The sequence below is a fragment of the Rhipicephalus microplus genome, chromosome 4 (assembly GCF_043290135.1).
Source record: "Rhipicephalus microplus isolate Deutch F79 chromosome 4, USDA_Rmic, whole genome shotgun sequence".
In the NCBI taxonomy this organism is placed as follows: domain Eukaryota; kingdom Metazoa; phylum Arthropoda; class Arachnida; order Ixodida; family Ixodidae; genus Rhipicephalus; species Rhipicephalus microplus.
This window is the reverse complement of record NC_134703.1, coordinates 226,028,234-226,047,394: the sequence shown is the minus strand read 5'-3', so window position 1 is coordinate 226,047,394 and position 19,161 is coordinate 226,028,234. Positions and strand designations below refer to the sequence as shown.

The 19,161-nt window shown below is 39.0% G+C and overlaps 1 protein-coding gene across 1 annotated transcript; it reads left to right on the top strand.

Moving 5' to 3' along the window:
- The first annotated feature begins 928 nt into the window (after nucleotides 1–928).
- Nucleotides 929–17,667, top strand: LOC142761708 (uncharacterized). Its single transcript, XM_075894027.1, has 6 exons — nucleotides 929–1,165; nucleotides 2,881–2,975; nucleotides 7,413–7,505; nucleotides 8,813–8,992; nucleotides 12,562–12,796; nucleotides 15,158–17,667. Exons 1-6 carry the CDS (start codon nucleotides 973–975, stop codon nucleotides 15,265–15,267), a joined length of 906 nt encoding a protein of 301 aa, XP_075750142.1. The 5' UTR covers nucleotides 929–972; the 3' UTR covers nucleotides 15,268–17,667.
- The last annotated feature ends 1,494 nt before the right edge of the window (nucleotides 17,668–19,161 follow it).

The window sequence follows — 19,161 nt, the reverse complement described above, 5'->3', positions numbered from 1 at the left end:
TTTCGCATCGTCCCATTTGCCTGATGTAATATTGCCAAGTTCCACTAAGCAGTTAAGGTCAGTCAACTCCTGTTTCAAAGAGCTGCTTAATTTAGCGTCTAATTATTTATAACATAAATATTGTTGGGGTCTTACGAGGGACGCCCTAGCAAGCCTCATTGGAAATTTCGACGAACCAGAGTTTTTTTACGGAGCTAGCATTTTTTAAATTCTAAGCACATGGTTCTCATGCATTTCGCTTCTATCGAAATGCAGCCACTGCAACTGGTGTTATTCAATCGAGTGACCTTCAAGCCAGCTGTCGAAGTGAATAATTACAAGAATATGTTGAAATTGTACTTGGAAAATGTGCACGCCTTTGTAAATCATTAATTGAAGAGCCCTTTCCGTAAGGCCGCATCCACCATGTAAGATGTGCGCGATGACCTTTCATATCATGGAGGAAGGAATATTCCTTACATATATGTCGCTCTGATGGCTCTTGAATAAAAGAAATAATTACCTTATTCATTCACTCACCAAATACAATATTTTGTTTTTGACGGATAGTTAGTGTGGGTAGTTTAAAAATTGGTGCTGTTTCATATATTTACCTCCAGAAGCATAGCCAGAATTTTTATGATGAGGAGGGGGGCCAGTCATCAATTATGCATGTTTATGCATACGCGTTTGTATGTGCGCCTGCAAATAGAACGATGTAAACTGAAAAATTCTGGCAGCAATTGAATGTCCTCCCCTGGCTACGCCTCTGCTTTTCATTCCTACATGCATGGTTTCAATGCTTCTAGTGAGAGCAGACGACGTTTAGAGCCCACCACGATAGCCAAAATCCATGAAAGCCCAAAGCAGACGAATCCCTCCGTAACCTAGCCTCTAAGGGCCATCTGCTTGCACGCTTCCTCGCTGTCGCGCTGTCTTGTCTTTTTGTATCATTTACAGTTGTTTTTCTTCTCTACCTTGATTTTTATCATAATGTATGCGTACGTTATATACAAGGATGGCGCCAGAGCTATTGTGTCGCACCGACTGGTGAGGGATTTCTCTCCGTCGTCTGAGAAAGACATCGCAAGCGGCAAAAATAAAATGATATATTGGCGCCACAAGAAAGACAATGGAGATGGCGATCTTGAGGATTTCTTTCCCGGGGACGTCATCGAATTGGCTGGTGAGTGGCGTACGGTATGCTGTAAAGTGTGTCTTATCAATACGTCTTGTACAATTTTATCTTTTGTTTGCTATCTCCGCGCCTTTTTTCAGTACCATCGGCGGACAGTAACCGATTATAAGTAAATTTGTATGGCGCCAGTTGATCTCGCTGATTTTTTTTGTCGTTACGCTAATACCTTACGCATATGCAAAACGTTTGACTGTGGCAGAAAAAAAAATTAAGGTGGTTCATATAACACTGAAAGCTTGCGTATATCTGTGCACTGTAGACGTAGGCAAATTGCACATACATATATTGTTGTGCCACTGTGCTCGCTGAAGAAAGCACTAAGATTATTTCCTTGGCTTTTTCTCAGATGTGTTGATGAGTTTTAGATTTTGGAACTTAAGGGTACGATAAATGGCCGTCTAGTCGAGAATAATTGAATAAAAAGGCTAGGGCGCCGACCACAACAAAACAAAAATGTACCGACGTTTCGTCACCCAGAAAGGGAGCCTTCTTCCCAATGCAAAGGCACCCTCTCTGGATGCCGAAACGTCGTTACATTTTTATCCTGTTGTCGTGGGTGCTCTCGCGTTTCTATTCAATTTTAGATTTCTGTATAGAAGCATTATTTCACCCATTGGGTCATCGTATCTCGCATTCCTAGAGTGCAGCTCAGCTCTAAGTGTGCCTTGTTGCTTCAAGAAAGTTTCCGTAACATGATTATAATGCTGCCTTTGATGCCTTGAATGGTGCTGTGTTTGTAAATTGTGTTGCAGTGAGCTATCGCTTTGAGTCGCTGCAACATCAATTTAATTAAATGCATCAAACATAAGTGCATTTATGAACGGGTGTTGAAGCCAGGCTGCATTCTAAACCAAAGAGTTCTCTCACTCGACAATGCTATGCCTGTTTAGCCAATGAGAGCAGTGGCATTGAATCAGCTGAAGCAGCACATCAGAAAGAACTTCAGTCTTTTACATTTTTATGCTACATATGTCTTGGATTGAGTAGAACTTATGTAACAAATACGGACAAGAAAAAAAATTGTGATATATTCACTGAAGAGAGGACTGCTTTTAGCAATATTATTCAGATACCCTCTTGAAACAGGCTACAGCAACAAGTTCACAGTGAACTAAGTGCATTGCTTACTTACCAGTGCAGAGCAAATCTTCTTACACTGCGCTTATGAACCTGCATCATTGCAAATAAAGCACAGATGTCTTGACAAAAAGGTATGCATTAAGTACAACATGTGCAAAACTTTACGTCACTATTCTGCGGGCAATCACCCCCTTGCCTTGGTCATGATTCACAATTGTTACCTTGGCAACTAGGTCACAACTAATGAGGCGTAGGTGATAATATACTTGGTACAGTAATAGCCCTTTGGCTTCTTTATTGTATCACGTCGTCCACTTTTAGTGTCTGTAGATTCTTAAAAGTTAGGATGTCTGTCTAGCAGCCAGCTGCCAATATGAAATTATTCTTGTCCAATAACAAGTCAATAATTTTACTACTTAGCTGCATAGCTGGCAGTCACCATTTATTTTAAAAGTGCCCATGTTTATTTGTCAATAAAACTTTGCATGTCTTAATTATATATACATATATGCAGACTTTTTATCACTTGTGCATCAGCAATATTGCATTATTGTGCATTCCTTTGCCTACTGCAACTAATATCACTTTCTCTGAGTAGCCTTGTTGTGGTGTTGTTGTTACAGAATCCAAGCAGGAACTTGCACGAAAAGTGCAGAAGCGTCGTCTACGATGGCCACATCACGTATTTGACGACGTTCTTGGGGTTTCCCCTTGTGAGGTAACTAAACTTTACCTGTGAAGCATCTCTGATAATTTATCCTGACAAATGTCTCAATAATCCTTTCTTTCTAAGTCTATTGAAAGGGTAGCACAACAATTTTTGAGCGTGGCGAGAAAATGCTGCGAATCTGTAGTTGAAGCTCCTGAGAACATGTGAGCCATTCATTCTAGCTCAGCATGTCACCTGAATCTTGCAATTATTCATCAAAGTCAGCTTGAACTTGCTTACTGTTCTCTCATAGTGATGCCGTAAACCATAATGACCACGCCCAAGGTTTTTGATCATTGGCCGATTTTAGACTCAATAATTGCATATAGGGACAGCTGCGACTGTGGGATTCCAAGACATGCTTGCTCACTCTCTGGCAAATGCTAAAAAAGTTTATATATATGTAATTCCTTACAAGACACTGGAAACATTACCAATAATTACTTATATGTAATATTGCAATTATTGCTTATTATGTGTTGAAGAATGAAATTTTTTTTCAGCAAATTCATTATCAGTGGTAATCAAAGGATCCGTGCATGTCAAGGCAGTACTCTGCAGCCATGCAAAGTATTCATGCAGTGTTGTTCGCAGGAAGAATTGAGCCAAAAAGAAAGAAAGAAAAGAAAGGAGGTGGCAAAGCGGAAAGAAATGGAGACTATGTCAATGGATTGGCCTGCAGATGATGAAGCTAGGCATGAGCCGGAAAAAAAAATGGGAAGTATGCTCGATTAGAGCAGGAGATTATTTCCCTTAGAAAGAAGTTAGTGGAAGAACGAAAAAGAAATCAAGATTTGCAAGACGTTGTGGTCAAAGGAATGGGTAAGCACTGCATGTTGGGTTCATAGAGGTCCTTGAAAACCTTGAAAATGCTTGACTTTGAAAAGTGCACTTTCAGTACCCTTGTTTCGATAGATGGATAAATGAATAACTTCATTCTTCCATCCATCCATCCATCCATCCATTCATCGAGGACTTTCAAGCTCTTTGGACGTGTTGGGATAGAATGCTCTCTCTGAAAACACCTTGAACTTCGGGGCCATGGCTATTTAATATAAATTGACAGTACAACCTTCTCTTCTTTCTGTTATACATTTGCATTAGTGCAGCAAACTGTCCATTTCGAAAATAATACACAGTGCAAGTTTGCATATTTTCTGCTTGTTCATGCTCTGTCCTAATGTCCATTTCAATCCTCAACCCTCATGCCACCTCATCTCGCTTTCTCTCTTTTACTATCATCTTTTAATGAGTTCACTTTTGCCTCTTGCATTTAGGTTGCTCTTTCTCGCTTTTTTCTCGGTCAAGTGAGTAGTTCATGTAGTTAATATGCTTTTTAAATGCCAAGACTTGCTAATACTAGGAAAATTCTTAGCACCTGTCCTGACCTGTTGTGTGTTGGGGCACTGCTTATGATGACATCAGCATTGGACTTTTCTATGGTGTAGTGATAGCTAAAGCTTGTTCAAACACAGCAAAAGTTTTTGTTGTTTTTAATCTAAGGTAAAACCTAACACCCTCTGGTAGGTACTCAGAAGGTTCAAGTTGACTACCAAAATAGATTAAAAGAAGTTTTTATGAAGGAGATAATTAAAGAGGCACTGAACACTTCAATTTTCTTTTTCAAGATGCTTTTTTCTTCAAGTGTTGGTACTAACGCTGATAAATATGTGGCGTTTAACGTCCTAAAACCACCATATGATTATGAGAGACGCTGGCACTAATGCTATTGTGTTAAAACATTTGTCACCCGTAGTCACTAGCTTGGTCTTGTTTTCACAAAGCTACATTCGTTCAACAAGCATGAAACAGTTCAATCAACCTGTTGTTTTCACGTATCAGGTAGTATGCAGGTGGCAGCGATTTATTCTTGTCAATGCTTTCGCATGAACATGGCCATCTGTATTTGTTTTTCATGCGATGGGAGTTGTCTCCACGCAACTTTTTTGTTATTCCTGGTTGCAAAATTGCTGCATTCATTCTGTTCATGGTTGCATTTTGGCTGCATCACATTCTATGTTACTGCCTACCTGGTCTGTAATCACCTGGACCAAATATATGAGGTTTAAGTTTTTGTGCACAAAAACTAGCTATTCACAGAAGCACTCATGGGTTAGCAAAAAAAACAGTCATAGAAGACTTAAAGTACCTCAATTTCACAATTCCAGGTGTCAATTTTACAAACCGTTTCATTTAGCAAAGTGATTTAATTGTGATTTTCAGTTTCAACTGGTTGTGTAGAAGTGCGATAAATTTAGTCAGAGTTTGAAACATCATATTCATACAAAAATTTCTCGTTAGATGCAGTGTTTCATGGGTTGAAACTGCCTTGAAACTTCTTGACTATCTTTGGATTCTCTACTTTCAAATCTGTGCTCACCCTGCTATATATCGTGTTTCCATTTACCCCCTATCGATGCAGAAAAATTGCTGAAGAAAGCATGCTTCAACTGTACCAGTCAGCAGCAGAAGGCATGTGCACATTAGTTATTTTAAAATGGTGTTCGAGGTCATTGAAAAGTGCATGAGTTCTGTGTTGAGCTGGTTGGACAGGGCATTCTTTGTGTGGGAAAGCAGCTTCGAGCTATAGGAAAGTAGATGTTCATGAAAATGTTTTCAAAGTGTGCTTCTTCACCCACTGATTTTCATTTAATTGCAAGAAAGATATTGCACTAAATTCATGCAGGCCCTGTCCTCATAATCTCCTTGACACTTACAGGAGTACTGACTGAAAATATTCAAGACGAGATAACTAGGGACTAGATTTATGTGAACTCATGCAGTTTCCATGAAACATCAATGGGTAATACAGCCAGGAACAAACTTGAACATAGTTTTAAAGTGTGTGATGTGCAATCGCACACAACTATGCTGAAGTACAATGAAGAAACTTGTGACATTGCCATCAAATATATAGGAATGTGTACAACTAACGAACTATGACATCACTAGTTTGGTACCTGCCTTGCTTCACGTTTGTTTTCCCCCTCTGTTGTCAACTGCGTGCACATGTGCACGTGAGGCTAAACGTAAACAGGGCATTACAGTCTTGCATGTTAAAAGGCCCTGCAATGCTTTTCCATCTGCTGTGCTGAAGTGCATGTAATGCTGAATACTGAAATGAATGCAAAAATAATTATTTAAATAGAGGCCCGGTAACAGAAATTAGCCTTTAAACTCTAAAACCCCAACTGATAAGAAAAGATGTACTCTGTTACATTTCACTCTCCCACTAACGTAAACTGGTTACAAGCACCGTGTGTTTTTTAGTGAGTTACTATAAGAATCGCCGCATGGTGGCCCTTGTGCAGCGCTCCCAGTGTGAGTGTGTAATTGTTTTAAAGTTGTCATATTAAAAAAATTATATAGGTTCTTGTGTTTTTGAGGAAAGATAAAGCATATTTTTTATTTTTAATGCACAAGTGTGTGGCCTATGTGTGGTATTAAAATATTACGTTAGACTTACCGTGTCAAACAATTCAAAATGCACAGTCAATTTCCTCACTCCCACATAATGAAGCTTTGCTTCTAATCATAAAAATAGCTGCTCTGTGCCACTGTGTTCCAAAAACAAAGTTTAATAATAAAATAAATCATAATAGCATTGTTTCTGTGGTTGCCACTTATGTAACGACAGTGCATTCCACAGTTGGAGAAAAAGGGGTGAAAACTGCATGCTTAATTTGGGTCACAGTATTCCTTCAATTTAGCCATCTTGGTTTACAAAGAAACCACTCCAGCCCCGCACCTCTACATGTTCTTTCTGTACCTCTACTACAACTTCGTGCAATAAAATAGTCTCCGAAAATAACAGGCCAATTATCTTGCTGTAAAGTAACATTTGTAACCTAATGATTGGGTCGATAGCTGCTTATTTTATTGAAATTAACAGTATGTAAAATTTTGCTGTACTCCTTTGATGGGACGTACGAGAAAACAGTGAATTGGTTTAGATTGATAAGTTGTACTCTGAGAACTTTATTGTCAATTATTTCACTACCATTGGTTTGTTACTAAAGAAAAAAATGTTCATGTTCATGTTTCAGATTTTCATTTTTAAATTTTGTGCCGAAGTCTGCGTGTGTGATGTCAAAGATTTTAAAGTGTATTTATTGTATTTAGGTTCCACTGTCTAAATGCGATTTCCTCAACCTTAATGTGTTAGGTCTGTGCCATCCTCTGATGACAATTTACTGAATTTTCTTCAATTAGAAACCACGTGGACCTTAGTAGGAGCCCTCAAAATTTGTGATGTCACAGCAAATGGTCTGGAAACTTTAAGGTGGCGTTGTCACCTGTATTTTTCTTGCGGGTTTTCTCGCTTATTAAGTGTATTCTCCCTGCAAGTGTGGTGTTTTGGTATCGTCGAAGGCTACTTTACTTATGGGGTGAGAAAAGTCATCTTGCCCTTTAGTGTCCCTTTAAACTTGCAATGTCTTATTTTAGGTGCCAGAGGCAATTGCACAGGGGTTTTGTGGGCCAAGGGAGGAGGACCGCCATGCTGCTGGAGATGACGTGGTTGACAGCCTTCAATATACGGTATGCATCAATGGTCGTTAGAAGTGAACTCATTCTGGAGCAGTGTTAGTGGATAATTATGTCCATAGTAGGAGCACTTATTTTTATGAGATTTCATGAGACTATAACATAGCTCTAGGGTTTTGAGCGATAGTTTTCCTGCCATTGTGCTAATATGTCATTGCTGCAGGCACTCCCAAATTGCACGACAAGTTAGTTAGTTAGTTGCACGACAAGTTGTGCAAGAATATGGCTCGTTGAACAGGCATCCTGTCAGGGCATTGTTAAGCTTTAACAAAAGAAAAATAAGATAAGTACTGACTCAACTAAACTTAACATCAGAAAATATGCAATACAGATTGTTGTCATTGCGGTGTTTTTAATTCACATGAGACGTCGCAATAAAAAATGGATTTACTCTCACAGAAGAATTCACATGCCACACAGGCTTATACTCAAACGGCACATAAGCAAATCGCGTGTATCCTTCTTTCTACAGAGTGCCATCTTCTTTTACTCATAACAGGGCACGTGCACCTCGTGCAGGCGCTAGTAGTCTGCCAATAATATACACCCCAAACGCACATAAGGAAAAAAATTTGCGAGCACTTTGATGAAAAGAAATGGCAATTCTTTATAGTACCTATCACAAGATTTTTCTTCATGTGTTTGGTACTTTTGTTCTGTCTACTTGTTTATCTTGTTCCATGTTCTTTTTATGCATCATGCAAGTACCAACTTGCGCAACTCTCTAACTTCTATAGAAATATGGTATAAATTGCTGAGAATTAGTCTTATTCACCATCCTTGTTGAATAGCTTACTTAATTATCTTTTCGCCGATAGTGATGGTGAAATACTACTGGTGTAAAGTGGGACAAATGACGTGCTGCATCGTAAACTGTTACTGATGTTACGTTTATTTTAAAATGACGGCCAGGAGCAAAAGGAATTGCACTATACTGCTGGCATGAGCTGGTGCTTTTTGTTTAGTACTGCCCAATAGGCATCAGTTCTGACCCAGTATGCATATTTTTCTCCTGTTGTTAGTCTCTTTGGTTAATGTGATTTTCGCAATAATACGTCTTACTTAAATTTCTGTCTCCCCATGAAATACATATTGCAAAGATTTCAATACACATCCATGCTCTTATAATTTCACACTTAATTAGCAGTACTGAAATGTCGGAATCCTGTATAGCAAAGTTTTGCAATAAAATGAAGGCATTTTTGACACGTAAAGTTACTTTGTTCTTAGATGTTGAGATATTTGTGTGTTAGTTGAATCACTGAAAGTGCTAACATCTCGAATATTTACTTCAAATAAAGGCACCACATGCTGCAACACCAGTGCCACCTCCAGTAGCACCAGCAGTAGCAGCAGCAACACCACCGCTACCACCACCAGCAGTGCTGTTAGTAGATGCGCAGCAGACACCACCACTACCAGCTCTGATGCCAGTGATGCCACAAGGAGCTCAGCACTGTTCCGAAGCTGAGACTACCCAGGTAAGGTTCCCTGTAAAACATTCATAATTGCCTGGTATACGCCACACACCACTAATAACATGATCACTTATGAAGGTGGACTTACTGTCATCTTTTTTTCGCTCCTGTTTTCATTGCACAGAAATCTTGTGTGTACAAATGCCCAGTACTGTGCAGGTGCACCGGTAGTACAGTTGCTGACCGTCTATATGGACTTGGTGTGAATGGGTGTGAAGTTCGAATACTTGAGTGTAAAAAAAACAGGGGGGGGGGGGAGGTTCCTACAAAAACAGCACCTTTATTGGCCTTGTAGCTGAAAAACTAATCAATACTAGTCTGTAGATGCATGCCTATGCACCACCAAGTCTGCATGTATTTCAACCAGTGTTTGGCCGAATAAACGGTTTGAGACTGCGTAACTGTTGTAGAATTTTGCAAGCAAGTTAGCAGCGAGTTCCCATAACTGGTGCTCTGGCTAAGGTGAAAATCGTCATCACATGGCATTCTGCATTTACCTTCTGAAGAAAGGTGAAAGGTGCAACCCATGTATATCAAAAAAAAGTGAGGGGGGTGGGGGGCTGGACAGGATGTTGTTTCTGTAGCCTTTTTTTTTTGTCATCTGTGTGGGTTGCGTCCTTCATCTCCTTTCTTCAGAATGAATCAGCTAGCCCAACAATATATTCTAGAGTTTTTCATTTCTACTTTTTTATCCCTCCAGTGTCTTTCTGCGTTAGGAACAGAAGCAATACTAACAATGCATTTGGTCATGTCCCTGTATACAAACATTTTAATGACACAGCAACTTATGACAAGTAACATTGTTTCCCATGTGCCACTTGCTGGCCCTGTGTGCACAAACGTAAAAGCGGTCGGGACATCAAGCCATTTTTTATGAAGGGGGACACAGTCATGTGTCCCTTTATAGGGACACATGACTTGGTGTTACAAGGGTACATATTGCTGTAAAACCCACAGGTCGGATGCGCATAAAGTCTGAGGTGCATTTTGGGGACACCTAACGCAAAAACATTTTACCTGTGTATAAGCCAAGGAAAGCAGAAACTGAATACACTGATTTATGCACTTATCATATTTACTGAAGTCTAATGTGCACCTTCTATTTATGGTAAACAGTGTCTACAACGTACATCCGCGCTAAAATTGAGCAGAACAAGAAAAAGCCTGCTTGTTGCATTGCCATTAGCATTTCAAAACTGGCCGTCTCCTGCGCATCCGACCTGCCCGTCTAGGTGCCATCTCTGCCATTATTTCTTTCGTTTGCTGCAGTTCTCAAAGTCAAGGTAGGAGCCAACAGATGGAAACATGTAGTGGGATAATCGAAGTGAACAGTGTAAGTGTCTCAGACAGGCTGGCCGACATTTTGATAGGAGGACCTATCTTTGTCATCTTGGCGTGTTAATTTTAAGGGGGTTTGTAGTGACGTCATCTGGTGGAGGCGCATGTCCCGGTTCATAATCGTCGTTTCAAAATAAAAAACTATAAAGGAAAGGAGTGCAGTCCTTGCTTCATTTCAAGTTAGACGGTAGTGGTTCAAAATGTTCTCGGAGGGTGGGGAAAAAAAGGGGGGAGGACGAAAAAAAAAACAAGAAGAGAAATGCGCAAAGTAGGTACGCTGCTATCACCGGCAACTTTTTGTGTTGGCAGGACATGGCAACCGTCTGCAGGCTTCGAACTTTCCTGCTTTTTGCTTTTTTCATGTCTGTAGTGGACATCGCTTTGCAGCACACTGTTCCTACTTTGTGTGTTCTTCCCCTTCATTTTTCCCCCATTTCTGAATGCATATTGAATCACTGCCATCTAACCTGAAATGATGCGAGGACTGAACTCCTCTGCTTAGCTGCACACTGGGTGCAGCTGAGATGCAAACTCCCCTGGGTGATGACCCGCAGCAGTAGTCACACAGCAGTCACTTCTTGGTAGTGACACCAATAGACGTCGAGCACAAATGTAGATGAGAATCCCGGCAGTGCTCCATGCTTCTGATTCAAGTCTGCCAGTACCCACTCAGCGTAAAAAATGCTTTAAATGCAGCTGAATGCTGCTTTTTGCAGTCTTTTTATATGGTTTAAAATTTTGGGCATCATGATGTGATTGCAACAGTACCTGTTGCATAAGCTTGGTGATGATGATAGCACTGCACAGTGTCAAAACCAAAACTGAATTCTGGCAAGAAAATTTTCAAATCAGCATATATAGTATGGAGCAGAAATGTTGCATCATGAAGTTTGAGAAAAACTTCGGACTATATGTGAGTTTTTACAGTAATATGTTTGACCCTTTGTATCCCATGTGCCACGTTGATGGCAGTTTTGTTTCAATTTTTTCTACCCCGAAATTTCACTCAGGCACTCTTGATCCCTAGCTGCCACAAAGGTGAAAGTGCCAGCTTTTACTGAGGCTCACTTGGTTGGTGGCACCATTGGTACAGCACTTGAGTGCTGCTTTCATTGTAGAAATGAAGATCACGTGCAGCCACCAAAGACGATGTTTACTTAGCCTTTTCATGGTTCTCTTTTATGTGTAATATCTTGTTATAATAAGAATACCTCTATTCCTTTTTGTGTAGTCTACTTAACAATACTAGTTTGTAATATTTTTGTGCCATTAATTATTGACAACCTTGTGTGCAACTCAGGCTTGCATACACATTTGTGGCACTCGGGACTAGGAAGTCCAGCTTTTCCCTGTGTTCTCAAATGTGTTGCAGTTTGCAGTATGATGGAGTTTTTTTATTTTTTACAGCAAAAGAACTTGAGGAGCATCTCAAAATCTTAAAAGGGTTTTTTATTTATGAGGCCAAGAGCTCAATGACAAATTTAAGGCGTTTTTTTCAAATGAATAACCAAGTCTAAGTGAAAACAAAGGCTTGGAAAAACACAAATTGCGTAGAAATGTATATTCTGCCTGACAGAAAGCAATGCACGGGTGGTGAAAGCTTTAGAGATGTTGAGGATGAAAAAGTTCAAGTTACATCCAGTCTGATGAACAAACAAAAATTATGGTACATGCTGAAGCATGATAGAAGAAATAGAAAAAAGCAAGCCAGAAAAACAGTCACCTGCAGCTATGTTCAGCTAGGAACTGCATGTACTGATGTGTACTGTCATGCATTGCATCACATATGCTATCTCTCGATACAGTAAAAAAGCATTCCTCTGAACTAAGAAGCAGCTGGGAGAATTATATGGAAAGAAAAAAATATTATTCAGTTGCACATGTGTAGTGGGACCATAGGTGCAAAGGTTGAATTGGGGAAGTACTCAAGGTCTGAAGATTGCTTCAGATAAGGTCTGGGTGTGTGCCTCACGCTGAGTGATGATGACACTACATTATCAGCGTGCATGTATGTTTACGGTAAAGTTTTCAACTGAGGAATTTCCTGGTTGTCATCGAAATTACATCCAACTTAAATTTTTTATGTTACTTTGTCAAAAATGGTTCTTTAACAATTGAGAAGTCAAGATTTATAAACAAAAATTTATATAAACTTGCATTAAGACATTTATTAAAAATTGCTTTCATTATCCATGAATGATCTACATTAAGTCATTATGTATTCTTTTATGCAGAAAGATCTTGGGAATGGAGTCAAAATCTCCAAAGAAAAGTGGCTCTTCCTGATGGCGCAGCCAAAAGATACCCTTTTGGTGAGGGACACAGCCAAGGCGATATGGGGGATCCAAAATCTCTACAATAGGAGCATCACGGGCACCCCATGTCGCCGCTTTCTTCACAAGGAGGATGGTGGGCCACCAAGCGTAGAAAAACAAGCGTTGACGCCTAGGAAGCTGGATGCCCTGAGAAGTAAGCCTTTTATTTTGTATATATGGTAACTGTTTGCACTGCCTATGGTAGCCAGTACATTACAAGTACCAGAGCTAAATTTATTATCTCTTTTTCGTAGGAGTATCATCAAGTTTGTACAGTTTGAGGTAATCCTTACAAGCATTAAAATGAGGAATGTACCAACCATGCACCTCGCACTTGAAACCATCAACATAATTTTCAGTAATTTACCTGAAAAAATATTTAAGTAGCAGGGAAATATTAATGTGGAAAATCTCGTCGGTCAGTGAGAACTCATTTGTGGTTATGCAATAGTCATAAAAACGACTTGGGGTTTTAACTCAATCTTGAAGAAGTATATGTAGTCAAAAACTTGAATATGTTGCAATTGATCATACCTAGCGTATGAACAACTCTGCTAAGAAAAAGCACTCGATTAACTAGGCTTGGCCTTTGGATTTGGCATGGCAGTCTGATATAGCTAAATCAAAATATAAAACGAAACATTATGTGGAGCCAACAAAAGCATGGCATTTGATATTGTCCATTCTCGTTTATGAGCCTGTCAAGCAGTCACCCCAGAAGAAGGAGAGGAAATGGTCCTGAAACAATGGATCAGTTTATAGTTTTCAAATTTGAAGTGTAAATACATTGGACTACAAGCGGCTGGAAAGTTTATTTTATTTTTATTGATTTTCACCCAGCCAGACTCTGTTGAATATGTTCACCTTAAAAATATTGCTATGCATGGATTGTGACACCAGCTATTCAGTTCTTGCCAGTACAACCTTGCAGTTTTGGAAGACTGGTAAAATGCAGACATCACTGACTCAGATCACTACACAATACACTTATATTACATATATCACATTTGATCTGGCAGCCATTGAGGGCAAAATCAAAGGGAACTCATGGGCACCATGACTAATGACTTTTGGTCATGGTTCTACATTATATAAACAGGATGAATAAATACTGTTGCTGCCCATGAGTTGAACTAAACAAGCTTCTTCGAATTTTTCACTGTCAATAAAGTGTTGGCTTCTGTATATTCACTCAATGTGCTGTTGAAGTAATAATATTAAAATAATATTAAAACTTCCTCTCATAACCTTTCCTTGCTTGAAGTACATCAAGGTAGTCACTATGGTGTCATATCAGCCTCGATTACATAGTTTCTAGAGTGTGTTAGGACCTTCATAAAACAGCACAAATAAGAACAGGGGACAAGAAAGAAACCAAGACGATTGCTCACCCTGGTCTCTTCTCGTGCCTCTGTTCTTACTTGCACCCTGTTTTGTGAAGAACGATGAACAACTAACATGTCCAAGCAATTTCCCTTTCGAAGAGTGTTTGGAGTTAGTGGATAAGTGATTGAATATTTATTTAGTCTGTTTTTTGAATGAATATACATCATCAACGTTGATGAGTGCTAGTACTTTTTGGTTTTTTAAGTCTCAAACAGTGCGACGATTTCGATTTTCTTTTGCCAGAGATTAAATAGTAAAATTTAATTTTGTGTAGGGGAAATCACATAGGTTAACATACTCATCCAGCTGAATTACAATTTACTTTTCATTATGTCTTCAATATGGCAATGAATACTAGTGTCATGCTTTTGCAAGGAATGCTGCACAGTGCAAAGTGTTATTCAATTTTTTATAACATGATTTTATTAGGTTTAAAACTTGCTGTTTGCTCATGCGTATTCTATTTGGTGGGCTGTTGTGGTCTGGGTGGCACGTATTTTAATGACGAATGCGCGATCCTGTCTACGTGTGTTTATATCTCTCAGATTCATAACTTGCAGTGTTTTGTGCTGAAAAGGTGTTCAAGTAGTAATATTGCAGACAAACCAAAGTTTAAGGGAAGTAAATGTGCTTATATATATATATATATATATATATATATATATATATATATATATATATATATATATATATATATATAAATATTTATATATATATATATATATATATATATATATATATATATATATATATATATATATATATATATATATATATATTCTGAGTGCGGACTTTTAATGGCAATACTTTAATTTTAGTTAGTATCCAAGAAATATTTGAATATTTAATTCAAGATTTCACATAATGTGATTTCACTATAGGTTTATCATCCTGTTCAATTTAGTAAGAAAGACGTACTTAGTTATTTTTTATGAAATAAGCACGTAATTTACATGTTCTTACTTACAATGGTGCTCATTCACGCACTTTCCATTGTTATTGATGTATATACAAAAAAATAATATGGGCATTTCTTTTTCAGTGTCATTCTGTATGTTTCATTTTTCTGCATTACTAAGCTGCCTAAATGTGCTTCTGACTCATATCTGTCTATAATTTATGTATTCAGATGCATACGAGGAACACCTGAAGGTGCATGAAAGCCAGCTACCAGTTGCTCAGCGTCGCCGGAACATGAACCGGCATCTGGCAGATTTATTGAAAGTTCTCAAGAAATGAGCTGGAAGAAGCATGCGGGGGGGGGGGGGGTATCCTCTCCTTTTCCTGGCAAGCCAGTCGCAGCGGTCGCCACCTGACACTACAGGTCACATCAAAGCAGCAACCGTACGAGCAAGAAAACTGTTTTTTATAAATTGTTCATTTTTAAATTGTTGTTGCACATTATTTTGCCCCATCTTTTTGTGGGTGAGCTATCACTCGTGAAGTGGTGGTGCAAGGTCATGTTATTTGAAGTCAACATTGAGGTATGCATGCAAACTGATATCACAGCTAGGATACACAGAAAATAAAAAAGATTTAGTCCTTGCAGCAAGGCTGCTAGTGAAGTGCATGTAAACGCTTTTCTTGGGCAAGGACTGATTTCATTTAGTTCTAACAGAAGCTACATTTATTATGCCATCCTAAGCAGCTATAGGGAGATTTAGCTGGCATTTTTTCTATTACATAAAACCCTGCATTATTTTGTTGGAGTATGAAGGCAGCTTGTGATGTCCAGCATATTAATTAGGTAGGTTCTTAACACATTTGTTTATTTCAAGCCTTTGTTTACTCATCAAGGCTGTTTCAGATAGCAAACATATTTCACCTTCATGCAACTTATTAAGAATGAAATATTCATATATATTTCTACACAGTACTTGCTTTTGCAAACAACGTGAACGGCCAATTGCTTTTACTCAAAATCTAGATGTCCATTTGATCTTTGCAAGATGCAGCAGATAGCTGCATGGTTTCTGCATTATGCTAATTTCCGTAAGCTGCTTATCGGGTAATTTAGCATGATATGGCACTTTCCGTAAGCTGCGGATGTCCGCATCTTTCTGCATGATATGGCGCTTTCTGTAAGCTGCGGATGTCCGCATCTTTTCGCATGATATGGCGCTTTTCGTAACCTGCGGGTGTTCGCATCTTTCCGCATGATGCGGCTTTCCGTAGTCCAATAATTGCGTATGTACGGATCCGTATATGCGGAACGTTTCAGTAGGTAAGCAATGGGAATATGTGGTCCTGCTCTGTTATTTATTCGCAGTTATCTCCTCAATCGAAACCAAACGGTCAGTATTTCCGGTACCTACTCCAAACGAACAACAACGAACATAGGAGTACCACAAGGGTCCATTCTGGGCCCACTTTTGTTTTTAATCTGTATCAATGATCTACCAAATTTTATCATACACTGTAAATTTTTGCTCTACGCTGATGATACGACAATTTTCAGTTCCGATAATAGCATAGACGGTTTAATAAATAAGCTGAGCACACATCTTCGCAATATACTACACTGGTGTAAGCTAAACAAATTACAGTTCAATCCTCAAAAAACCCAATTCATTTTCTTTTCATCACATCAGCGATCACTAGTAACGGATCCTTCAATTAGTATCCCAAATCATTCGATCCACGCTAGTAATGATTGTGTTTACTTGGGCGTCAAACTAGATAGAAACTTAAAATTCCACTCTCATATTTTAGATGTCAAGAAAAAGCTGTCTTATGGTATACGCATCCTCATTCGGTCTCGCCCTTTTTTTTCACGTTCCATTCTCTTGTCTTTATACTACGCATTTATTCATTCTCACATCAACTACTGTATAACTACCTGGGGCACTACCTACAACACTCACCTCGCACCGTTACAGACTGTTCAAAACAAAGCAATTTAAATAGTCACTTCTAGTTCACATTACACCGATTCAAAAAAACTATTCTACAGCTACAACATCATTACAGTGCGCGATATGGTTAAGTATAATCTAGTCATATATTTATCAAAGCATATAAATGAGCTATTTCCCATTTCCATCATCCCATCCTCCTCACTTCTCAATACCAACAACACTAGATTTGCTTACCAAAAAAACTTCATCTTACCGAAAGCCCGGACTAACTATGGCAAACAAACCGCTCATTTTAGCTCACTTTCCATATGGAATTCACTTCCATCCATCTTAAAAGTAATGAATCCACACTCGTTTGTAAAAGAATTAAAAAAGCTCTTTGTCAACCAATACAACACGTAGCACTTCATTCTCATAGCCCCTAAAGCATGCTTTCACACATGTATGTATGTGTGTATATATAAGTGTGTATATATATATGTGTATATGTATGTGTGTATATATGTATGTGTGTATATATGTGTGCATATATTTACATATTTTTTTCTTTTTTCTCTTTACATCTCGTGTTTACATGGTTTCTTTATATTATGAAATGTGCTTGATCCCCCATATCATTATGATTATTGGAATTTTTTCCTTCCTGTCGATGTTTTATTTGTTTTTATGTTCATCATGCACAGGAGGTCCCAATTCAGTCTCTGACTACGGGACCTCCTTCTGTATACTGTCTGTATTGACTTTACTTCACAGTAACAATAAAATTTGATTCTGATTCTGATTCTGATCATCCTGAACTATAGGGTGAAGCGCTTTACAGAACATTATCAAGTGTTCGGCAGTTTCATCTTCCTCTCCACACGCACTGCATACCGTGTCTACCCCTTCGTATTTGGCCCGATATGTCTTGGTTCGCAATACTTTCGTCCTGGCCTCAAACAGTAGAGAACTGCCCCAAGTATTACCATAGATCCTTTCTTTGGCAATTTCCTGCTTAAAAGTTCGATAGACCTCTAGTGCGGACTTCTTAATCATGCCGATTCTCCACATATTTCTCTCAGCTTACTTCACCTTCTTCTTAACCGATTATTCTTTTTGGTTTGGCTCCTGCTGTTTTCTAAGTATTTACCAGTCAGTTTTCTGGTTCGCTTCCTCCATTTTGTATCGACATTCTTCATGTACAAGTAGCTGAATACCTTTCTAGCCCAATGCTCCTCCCCCATTGTCCTCAATCGCTTGTCAAACTTTATTTTGCTGCTAGCTTCTCTTACCTTAAATGATGTCCATACCATATCACCTTGTACTCCTTGATTTGGTGTATTCCCGTGAGCTCCTAAGGCAAGCCTACTTATTCCACGTAGCTTAATTCATATCTTGCATGAACTTCTGATCTCATGCACGAGACCACATTGCTGAACGTCACACCAGGAACCATGACCCCTTTCCATATTCCTCTGACAACATCATACCTATTGTAATTTCACAGTGCCCTGTTTTTCATTACCGCTGCATTCCTGTTACCTTAAGTCGTCACGTACATTTCGTGTTCCCTTAGGTACTCGGCCCCATTGCTTATCCATACGCCCAGATACTTGTATTTATCTGTTATCTCTAGCGTGACCTCCTTTAGTCTAAGCTCACTACGTTCATTGTCATTAAAAATCATGACTGCTGATTTTTCCTTACTGAATCTGAAATCTAACCTATCTCCCTCATTACCGCAGATGTCCACCAATCTCTGCAAATCTTCCTTCTTGTCGGCCATTACCACTATATCATCTGCATACATCAATGCTGGTAGTGCCTGTTCAATAACAGTTCCTTGTTTGACGAAGGAAAGGTGAAAGCCCAGTCCACTTCCCTCTAATTTGGCCTCTAGTCTTTCTAGGTACATTATGAATAATAAGGGTGACAGGGGACACCCCTGTCTAAGCCCCCGTTTGAGCTCTGCAGGCTTGGATACCTGTTTTTCCAACTTTATAACTACTTTGTTACCTCTAAAGATATCCTTTAAAAGATTAGTGACTACATGTTCTACGCTCAGTGTGTCCAGTATTCCTCACAATTCCTCTTGAACCACGCTATCGTACGCTCCCTTAATTTCCAAAAATGCTAGCCACAGGGGCCTCTGTTTCTTTTCTGATATTTCGATCCACTGCGTCAGTGAGAACGAGAACAGATTGTCTTCCAACCTCATGTGTTTCCGAAACCCATTCTGCAGTTCCCCCAGCACGCCCTCATCCTCTATCTATGCCTGCAGTCTTTCCTTTATACG

Coding starts and splice junctions, on each gene's coding strand:
- LOC142761708 (XM_075894027.1), top strand. CDS start 973: ATGTATGCGTACGTTATATACAAGGATGGCGCCAGAGCTATTGTGTCG. Junction 1,166..2,880: donor GGACGTCATCGAATTGGCTG/GTGAGTGGCGTA, acceptor TTGTTGTTACAG/AATCCAAGCAGGAACTTGCA. Junction 12,797..15,157: donor GAAGCTGGATGCCCTGAGAA/GTAAGCCTTTTA, acceptor TTATGTATTCAG/ATGCATACGAGGAACACCTG.